General features: G+C 40.4%; 1 protein-coding gene across 5 annotated transcripts in view; it reads right to left on the bottom strand.

The window, feature by feature from the left end:
• Positions 1–2,832: 2,832 nt before the first annotated feature.
• The window catches only part of GLI1 (GLI family zinc finger 1), a 135,045-nt gene continuing 127,385 nt past the window's right edge, over positions 2,833–10,492 (bottom strand). For all 5 annotated transcript variants that reach the window (XM_040425729.1, XM_040425727.1, XM_040425728.1 and 2 more), the window contains 6 exons: positions 9,674–9,814; positions 9,017–9,166; positions 8,165–8,329; positions 7,797–8,057; positions 7,279–7,561; positions 2,833–6,663 (listed from right to left, as the gene is read on the bottom strand). In XM_040425729.1, the coding sequence (XP_040281663.1) occupies positions 4,241–6,663; positions 7,279–7,561; positions 7,797–8,057; positions 8,165–8,329; positions 9,017–9,166; positions 9,674–9,814 (3,423 nt within the window). In that variant the 3' untranslated portion in view covers positions 2,833–4,240. The remainder of the gene's footprint in view (positions 6,664–7,278; positions 7,562–7,796; positions 8,058–8,164; positions 8,330–9,016; positions 9,167–9,673; positions 9,815–10,492) is intronic.

Raw genomic sequence — 10,492 nt, 5'->3', positions numbered from 1 at the left:
TATTGTTTACTTTTTCTGGATGTAGCTATGTGTGGTATTGTAGATATATTTATCTATATGAAATTATTTGTATTATTATCCTATTGGCCTTGTCTAAACTGGCCGACACTGGCTTCTCTTCTGTAGCATATACTCTGGGGCTTTTGGCCCTTATTTTAGATTTGTGTCATTATTTGTGAGATTAATAAATTCTATTTACCTATTATGGTTTATTGTTTATTCCTTATGGGGTTATTGGTATTGCTATTGGGTTTTTAATACATCAAGGGTTAACAACAAAACAAACCTCAATATGTGTTAGAGTACTTTCACACTAGCGTTTAAGTTTTCCGGTATTGAGTTCCTTCATAGGGGCTTGATACCAGAAAAAAACGCTTCAGTTTTATCCCCATTCATTGTTAATGGGGACAAAACTGAACTGAACAGAACGGAATGCTCCAAAATGCATTCCGTTCCGTTTAGTTGCGTTTCCAGACCGGAGAGCCAACCGCAACATGTTGTATTTTGCTTTCCGTCCTGGGATGCGGAGCAAGACGGATCCGGCATTACCCCCAATGCAAGTCAATGGGGACAGATCCGTTTCTCTGACACAATCTGCCACAATAGAAAATGGATCCGTCCCCATTGACTTTAAATTGAGTTAATGACGGATCCGTCTTGGCAATGTTAAAGAAATGTTAAAGATAATACAACCGGATCCATTCATAACGGATGCAGATGGTTGTATTATCAGTAGACCCTGCCGGATCCAGCAAAAATGCTAATGTGAAAGTACCCTTACCCTGGTTCTGCAGTTTACATAAATCGTTAACAGCTGTATGGGCACACCGCAGTGCTCAGAAGGCAAGGAGCGCCATATGGTTTTTGGAGGGCAGATTTTGCTGGAATGGTCTTTGGACGCCATGTTGCATTTGAAGAGACCCTGAGGTACCCCTACAGTGGAAACCCCCAAAAAGTGACCACATTTTGGAAACTACACCACCCAAGGAATTTTTAAGAATTGTAGTGAGCACTTTGACCCCAACAGGTGTTTCTCAGAATAAGCCAGCACCTTCTCTCCAGACAGCTGTTTTGGTGTGATTGCCCCTTATCAGTGCAGAGCAGAGAATACTAGGCCTAGGTTAAGCCAGTACTTTCTGTTCTGCACTGATGAGGGGCAATCACCCTGAAACAGCTGTCTGCAGATGAGGTGCTGGCTTATTTATTATCCAAGTCATATCTCAAGTTCTCAAGGAGATGTTACATGTAGAAGATTGGATAGTATTGAAGTATTGGAGGGTAACCAATATGGTCCATACTTAAATATCCATTTGTGAGCAGCACAGATTCCTACTTGTGACTCTTTGGGGCACATTTATTAGGAACGGCATTTTAGACGTTGGTCTTAATAAAGCCTCATAGCTGGAGGTGCATCTGCCGAAGTTATGAAGAGGCGCAGACCACTCCATGACTTCGGCGCATCCAGCACCAGTTCTAAATGTAAGACTGTCTTACATTTAGAACTTTTTCTATCCTAAAACAGGCGTAGAAAATGATGAATTAGATGGGCCTGCTAACCCCTCCCATTCCCCACCACACCCACAGTTTTAGACCTGACGTGAACAGGAAAAAGTTGCAGATAGAGACGCAACTAACTGTTGCACCACAATCTGTGCCTGAAATATACCTAATTTAGGTGTATTTCAGATTAGTAAACGACCCCCCTTTGACTTTGATACCTATTTAATTTAAATCCTACAGCACTTTTATTTTAGTGACTTCCAGAGTGTGAACTTTTTTGGTCTAATTGAGTGGCAGGTCAAGCATGCACCCTGCTTCTCCATTTATTCTCTTTGGGACTGCCAGAAATAACTGTGCGCTGTACTCAGCTATCTCCAGCAGTCCCACTGAGAATGAATGGAGCAGCAAGGCGTGTACTAGACCTGCCACTCCATCAGGATGGGAACATGGGACTCCTGCTTTCGAGATCGGTAGAGGTTCAATGGTCTGACCCACTGATCAATTAGTATTCCTTGATCTTTTGGATAGGGGATAAGTTGTATACTTTGCACAACCCAGATGACCCTTCATTCTCAGGATAGTGGGGTCCAGGCAGTCAGATCTCCACAGATTTTTAAGTGACGGCTTACCCTAGCCAATGCTTACTCCAATCATGTTAATGTATCTAGCACTTTCACACTGTGACGAAAGTAAAAAAATAAAAATAAAATTCTTGTTAGCTGCAAATCTCACACAATCTTTTTAAAGAAAACACAACTGACAAAAAAAGACATTTTATTGTCTTATGAAAAAGGCTAGTAAAATGAATTTACAAGTACAAAAATACACACTGTACAAAACAGACAACGGATTTACAACCTTCCCTCAAACTGTTAAAAATATATTTTTGTATTTTTTACATAAGACATTTAAAAAAATCTTTGAATGTGAAATTAGAAAGTTCTAGTGTCCTCAATAGTTAACTCCATTGACTACATTATATTTATAGAAATCTTTTTTCCAAATACAGTACAATAAAATATACATTAACATAAAGGCAAGTTGTGTTGTTGTTTTTTTTAGGAAATATGTTCTTTGGTTTTAAGTTATTATACAGTATTTGTTTTCACTTTAAATGCAAATAGATTTTAGTCAGATATAAAATATTTGGGCAACAAAAACTTTGATTAGCCTTCACTCCATTTTTTTACTTCAATTTTTATGGGTACACACCAACAAACCAAATGGTTAGCATTGTATAGCCCAGTAAACCATCCTTCAAAATCAGGGAAAGCCTTATCATGCAACCAGGTAATTATCTGAAAGCCTGTCCGAAATGGAAACCTTTGAGACCTGCCCAGATAATCTATGAAGTCTTCAATTAGTGAATTAATATGGTATATTCTTACGAATACTCAATACTGTAGGATACTTGTTGCAAGACTGTTACTCTCTAAAAAAAACATAGCTACATCCCATGATGTAGAAAATAAATACTGTAAGGGTTTCCATAGGCATAACTTTGCTTGCTGCACATTCCAGAGCTGTGAAGTGTATATTTAGTAATTATTCCCATCACAAAAAATCCATGATATAATTGTTTGGACAGAGTACTTAAATTAAACTATAACATTCTCAGGTGGATGGGGAACCAGGGATTGGTTCTTGCCGCTATCCATCTTTCTCAGTGATGGAAATGTCAAAGAGAAAGGCAGCATGATCGTTTTCCTCACCCTTTTTGAAGTGTTTTTGGAGAATGAAGACTTTGTGTGGGTTCACAACACCCAGAGAACTTGAGTTTATTTGGGTCCAACAGGCCCCAGCTAATAGGTTGCCTGTGTGGCATTTCTGCCTTTTGTTTCTTAGCTCTTGTTAATATTAGGATGGAAATATATCTCCATTGTAATTTTCTTTAATCAGAAGGCACATATCAGTGGTGAATGGTACATAGTAATTGATATATAACAAATGGTCTTACTCTAACCAAGTCCAATGTTCACGTAAAAGCTTTATAATTGGCCACAAGCAAACATCTGTAACCAGCAGATGATTAATGGAGTCAATTGGTAGGCTGAAATGTTCTTGTGAATGCATAAAGAAGACTTACATGTGAGAACTCTTTTTCATTGATCTATTAGGGCCTCCCAACTGTCCTCTTATGTTGTAATGGGACCTTTTTGACTCCTCAGGTACCAGGATGAGAGTGCCCTAACGTTTTGCCACTGGCTAGCATTGTAATAATGATCATACCCACAATTCTCCATCCTATCCTTTTAAGTTTGGTTACTCAGTAAGGCAACATGTGATATTCTGAAACCCTGTTCTGTTTTATCTACTAGGATGTCAAACGACTGGAGAGCCACAAACAATATCTGGGGAAACTCGATGTCTTATTAATACAGAAATGTTTCTACTAAACTAGTCAGCAGTGTTCTGAATTGTGTTTAGTACATAGGTAATAAAAGACTACACTATATAGTACAGTCATAATACAAAAATAGCTGTAGAATATGTGCAAATTTGTCACACTAATACGTTCATGACAAAAATGAATATTTATAGAAAGATTTAATGTAAAATATATCAAGTGAACTTTTCTATGTCCGCAAAACTAAAGACTTGCATCTTTAAGCACACAATATAATCAAGTTTCAGTATTTTAAAAAAGGAGACAGGATTTTGAGCAAGCGCTGCACCATGTGTGATCAGCTTGATCAGGGCAGTTGTCATACACGTCCATTTTACTTAAGCTTTAGGGCATTCAGGAAATAGTGTTGAGGAACTTATTTTCTCCCGCTAAGGAGGACAGCATAGAGTTCAAGTCTGATACGGCCATATTTGGAACCATGGCTGTTGGATTACGTGGTGTACTCAAATGGGAGGAAGGTTGAGATGATCCTAGTACACCACTTTGAGTTAAATTATGTGGCATCAGAGATGTGTGGTCAGTGTCATCTATGATGGCCGCAAAATCAATTTGAGTATTTTCCAAATCTAAACTGTCTAAAGGATTAGATGCTGGACAAGAACTACTGTATGGCATGGTGTCTGGCTTCACAAAACCCAGGTTAGAGCCATACTGGTGTCCATCACAGCTGCTTTGGGGGTGATTTAGTGCTGTAGCAAGCTTTTGGTTTCCCATTTTCCCATGATGCATTTCAACTTGACCTGAGTAATACATCATGCCAGTGGTGTTATTGGTGTCAGACTGGGTGTGAATAGAAGGCAAGGTAGGCATTCTCCTAGGGCTAGATTCAGCTGAATGGTAAGATGGACTAAGTTGAGTAGGACTCCCCATGAAAGTTGATTGGCTGGTTATGCTTTGCTGCCGACTTAAAGGTTTTGGGCCACAAGGAGGGTGTGGCATCATATCTGCACTAAAACTCTGATTTCCTGGACTCCGCATGGTTTTAGAGTGAATTGACTGATTATCATGTGGGTTTGGACTCAATAAGCTGTTTTGAGGTTGTTTGTTTTGATAATTTATGTATTTGGGGCTCATGTATGCTTGGGCATGAGGTGTATTCCGGTGCTGGTTCTGTCCAGTGTCAACATCCTCCCCAGCCCCAGGGCTGTTTATCATAGCCATATTTTTGGGCTGCTGCTCCCACATTAGTGCTTGTTGGGATTGAACATAATTTCTTACCATCATTTCTTTGACTTGCATCATCGGGGTCTGTGATCTTCGTCCTTGAGGGCTTAGCATGTTTGGGTTAAGGCCAGCATTGTAGCAAAGGTTTTGTTGATTTTCCTGTTGTCCTTGGTATTCACAGTTGGAATTCCCAGGAGATAAGGCTACTGTATTTGGCTGGGTGAAAGCATGCTGCTGCATTGAATGCTGCTTCTGACAGGGCATCATTGAGGGAATAGACTGATGAAATTGTTGTTCTGGTTTGATTTGAACCTGACCCAAGTGGTTATACCTGTCACTATTTCCATACATACCCTGCTGTTGGCAAGAGGAACTGTTTGCATGGGACACCTGTTTGGTTGCCTCAGAACCTTGATTTGAGTACTGGTTATGACAGTGATTCCCAGGTGACATGTTTGGTGGTACCGCCTGGTGGTTTCCACTTTGGCCATCAGTCATATCCATGGTTGCTGAGCTTACTTCATGCCATTGCACAGGTAAGCTAGAGCTGCCAGTAATTTGCCTTGTGTTCTGGAAAGGCTGATTGTGAGTTGTCATTTGACACTGGTTTAAATCTGAATGACTCAATACATTACTCTGGCAGGCATGGTTATTTGTATTCATATGCATACTGCCTAATGATCTCTGAGGACTAGAGTATGCATTTTGAGTTTGCATGTCTAACCCATGAAGTTGGTGGTTAAAATTCAAATTGGTTGTCATTTGAGATCCTTGGCCTTGAAAGTTTACATAGTGCTGCATGTCATTACCAACCATCATACCATGCTCCTTATTTTGAGATGTTAAATCTGTGCTTGCTGTCTCCATAAATACGTTCTCACTGATGCTTGGTGGGCGGGGTGAAAAAATATGTCTTTGCAAATTCGCATCAGATCCTCCATATGGTTGCTGATGTCCAAGAGTCTGTCTTCCTATCATTGATGTGTTCATATTTGACATACTCTTGAACCGCTGCACTTTGGGTATTACTTGAGGATCTCCACTAGGTCTTGCTGGATCGCTAGCTCTTCTTATTCCAGCGCCCGGTGCCTGAGATGGATGAATTATTCCTGTAATATAAGTGTGGTATTCATTGTTGCTATGTCTCCTTTGGATATTACTGGATAGCGCTGAAGAGATAGATCCCCGGTAGTCATTGACAGCAAAAGCCATACGATTATTACAGCTCATTCGCTCCATGTTAGGAAGAGGAGTAGGTGGAGGTCCACCAGTAGCTGCAGCATACTTTGCCTTAAGTCTATATTGCTGAGCTGGTGTAAGGCCTGGAAGACCATTAGTATTGGAATGTCTTGAGGTATCAGATGTATTTTGGTCATATGTGTCCACCATGTTCCCTACCTCGCCTGGTCTCGGATTTGAAAGATATGGTGACACCACTGAAGATCTACGGCTCACTGTATAAGCTGAGCTCACTGTGCTAGTTGTGCTGTTACGTCTGTCATTTATATGGCCTAAATGTTCGCTGGATGTCAGCTCCATCATGTTGTTCTTGTGCGGAAGACCACAAATATTGGGCAATTCTCCCTGAGAAACTGAGAAAAGATTTAAAAAAAATTAATTTCCTGAAAACTGTACATGCTCACAGAGGTTATATCAACAGTCTTTTCTAGATTTAAAGGTAAATTTGCTGTAGTAAGTGATTTTTGGTTATCATATTTGTAAAGAAGAAGAAACAGAGATAACTAATAAAAAAAACATTATCCTGAACTATTTGACAGAAATAACACCTCAAAGATTTTTTAAAGGGGAAATATACATCTCAATATCTTTTTTAAAGGAGAAACGCTATTGAACATAAACTTTTCACAAACTGTTTTTGTAAGGTATAATACCAGGTAGGCTATATATGCATTGAAGAATATATGATAAGTTGGAAATTCTTACTATCTAGCCATTAAAATAACTTGGATCATTTGAGGACTGGAGTACTTCAAAAATACAGTGCTGGAAGAAATTCAGTTTCCTAGTGGCTGCAGTCAATCATCAAACTATACACTGGATCCCATTCACAGAGATGAGAAGTATAAAGAAGTATAAAGAGATATAATCATTTGTGGCAACTTGGTTGAGCTCAATAATGCTGTATATACAAACCACCATCTTCATTTTATTTAGTAGTTTACTTCAAGTGTAGTAAATGTATTTACCTGTGTTGTGGATTGCAGGTAGTTTTACAGACTTTCCAGAAGATGGCGCCTTTCGCATTTGGTTCAGCTTGTCGATCCTGAGGTTCTCTAGCTTCCTCAGAGCTGAAGCTCCTGCGGTACCAATAGACTCCACTGAAGGAATGTCATCCAGGTTGGAAAGGTCCTCAAAACTACCTCCTGTGTTGGCGTTCATTTCTACTCCACTGTCATTATTATTGGTGCTACCTAAGGGAGACCTCTCACTGCTGCAAGATGACTGTCCACCGGGGCTAGCCTGGGACTTCTGCACAAAAAAACAAAACAAAAATAGCCATAGTAGTATGTTAATAGGTGCATTTTGGCACATTGAAATACTTGAAGGGCTTTTCTTAGGACTTTCATACATATAGTCTATCAGGCCATCAGTATCAAATCGGTGTGGATCTGTTCCTCAGCACATCAGCCGATTAATTGATTGTCTGCTCCTATCAGATAAAGCGATAGGCAATGACTGTTAATGATTATATGAAAGTTCTTACCAATGACATATCTGGCACAGTCAATCTTCCCTCCTCTTTCCTGGCCTGAGAAGAGCATGATTCCAAGTCTTGCTGGATATCACTCTTGATCCCTTGAGTCATACCAACTTCATGGGGTGCATGACTCCGTGGTTGACCATCTCCTCTGTGTTTCTTTGTGATGTGTGCCTCAGGACCATGAACTGTCTTGACATGCTTTCTGAGAGAACTGGGATCTGTGTATCTCTTGGTACATCCTGGGATTTTGCATACATAGGGTTTCTAAACATAACAAAGATTGTTAAGCTATATTTAAATCATTAACATGTTTTACACTGTCATGCAGATGCATGCCCCTCAACCCTAAAAGATTATGCAATCCATTATACCTCATTAGAGTGAGTGCGATTCTGGTGCTTGGCCCGGTCAGAGGCATTAGAAAAAGCCTTATTACAGCCTTCGTGTTCACATACATATGGCTTCTCCCCAGTGTGGGACCGCAGATGAGTCTTCAGGTTCTCGAGGCGTGAGTAAGCTTTGTTGCAACCCTCAAACTAAATGAAAAGAAAATACAGATTTATTTGTTTATTCTCCCTTGCTTACAGAGCTCCAACATACACTTTGAAAATGAAAAAATGGAAAAATTAATGTGGTGCTAGTGGTCCTTGGTCAATAATGATGCAACCAAGGTGGTGCCCCTTTATTTTAGATTCTGTAGCAGGGTATATGTAGAGGCAGGGTCACATTAATAATGGATGGTATCTCTCTTTGATGCTATACAGGCTGCCACTCTGGCATGGTAATTGGGACTGGGACTGGATGGGGTGACAGGTCTCCCATGGACAGCAGCTAACAACCACCTGTACTTGTCATACTATATTTCTGCCTGACTGGCCATATTTCCTGGGCAAAATCAGCTGTTTTCTGTAGATGATCAATGATCGCCCCAGCCACTACATTTTGAAAAAGGTTGTCATTGATAACCCAAACAGTTTCACTTAAATGCTGAAAATAAATGCAAAAAGACGAGTAATATAAGTATGAAAATGAAGCCCAATTATTACATGCAGTTACTATGGGCAAAATTTCTGTTGCCAATGTAACTAAATGCCTAGCACTATGCATTTTACATTACTACCTACATATATTTGCCCCTTGTCCACAATCATGCTTTAGTTTAAGCACAATTTCCTCGGCTTCGCCCAAGGTATGGTACACATGCACCTATCCAGATAACTTACTGTGCACTTATGAGGTTTCTCTCCAGTGTGTCTCCTCATGTGGACCACTAGCATATATTGTGCCTTGAAAGGTCTGAGCTCCCGAGAACAGTCCTGCCAGTGACAGACAAATTCTTTCTTCTCCCCGTGGATATGTTCATTGTTTATGTGCTGTTAGAGAACAGTTGAATTGCATCAGTTTATTAACAAAGGTTTCTCTTTAAATGGGTTTTCTGGCATTTTTATATTAATAACCTATCCTTTGGGAAAAGTCATCTGTATCAAGTAGGAAGAGATCCGATTTCAGGCACCCCAGCCGATCAGCTGTTTGAGGAGACTGCGGTGCTCCTATGAGCACCACAGCCTCCTCACAGCTTACCAAGCACAATGCCATGCACTGGATAGCAGCTTTGCTTGGTATTGCTATGAATGGGACTGAGCTGTGCCTAGGCAATGTGGTGATGTCACAGGTGATGTCACAGGTCTAGGAGAGCCGCAATCTCTTCATGTAGCTCAGCAGTCTCATGAAACGGCAGATCGGCGCAGGTGCTGGGAGTCAAATCCCCATCTACTTGATATTGATGACCTATCCTGAGCATAGGCCATCCAGTTCAAAAACTCGGAAAACCTCTTTAATGTAGTAATGAAATGCAGTGTCAAGAGTGGGAGCTGCCTTACATGTACAAGATGTTCCTGGGTATCGAACTCCTTTGTGCAGCTCTCCCAATGACAGTTTGTCTCATAAACAATTTCAGGCTCATGTTTCCCATCTTCTTTTTCCAAGTCATCCCGTCCATCCAACAGGCCAAGTAATGGGTCCTATTAAAACAAAACAAACCTATATTATAAAGAGCTAAAAGGGGTTGTCTAGTCCCATCTCCAAATACCCTATTAGAGAATAGTGGGCCCTCACCTAGTTATCCTTTTATGAAAGCAGACAGTGGCTACAAAAGGTTTAGAAGACCCAGCACATCCATGCATTACAGACATAGCTCTTTGATTTTAGTGGGAACTGTGTAATACTTCATTTCTGGTGTGGTGCAGGGGAACTAAATAGTTGCTGCTGAGTTTCCCCACACATTACAGCTGATCATTGGGGGCTCCTAGCAGTGGGATACCCTGTGATCAGCCTATTGCTGTAGGACCCTTCTAATAAAAATGTGAAAAATGTTTGCACAGTTTTCTTTAAGTGCACCACTAAAGGATCACTGTGCTTTCAGAAAACTTTTGATATGTCATAGGGACATATTAAAAGTTTTGATGGACAAAGGTCTGAGCATGGAGACCTCCACCAATCTCTAAAACGAGGAGAGATAAGAACTCATTTAGCACATTCTCTCTTCTTTCTGCATGACAGGAAGCCAAATGGACTCAAAAGAAAGTCTATGGCCCATCTCTCTCCTGTCTCGTGAAGCGAGGGGAGAATGATATGCGTGTGCTTCTCTTCCCTAATTTTAAAGATTGGTGGGGGTCTCAAAACTCAGACCTCCACCAATC

The sequence above is a fragment of the Bufo bufo genome, chromosome 3 (genome assembly GCF_905171765.1).
Source record: "Bufo bufo chromosome 3, aBufBuf1.1, whole genome shotgun sequence".
In the NCBI taxonomy this organism is placed as follows: Eukaryota; Metazoa; Chordata; class Amphibia; order Anura; family Bufonidae; genus Bufo; species Bufo bufo.
The sequence above is the reverse complement of the archived record's forward strand: the minus strand, read 5'-3'. Positions and strand labels throughout refer to the sequence as shown.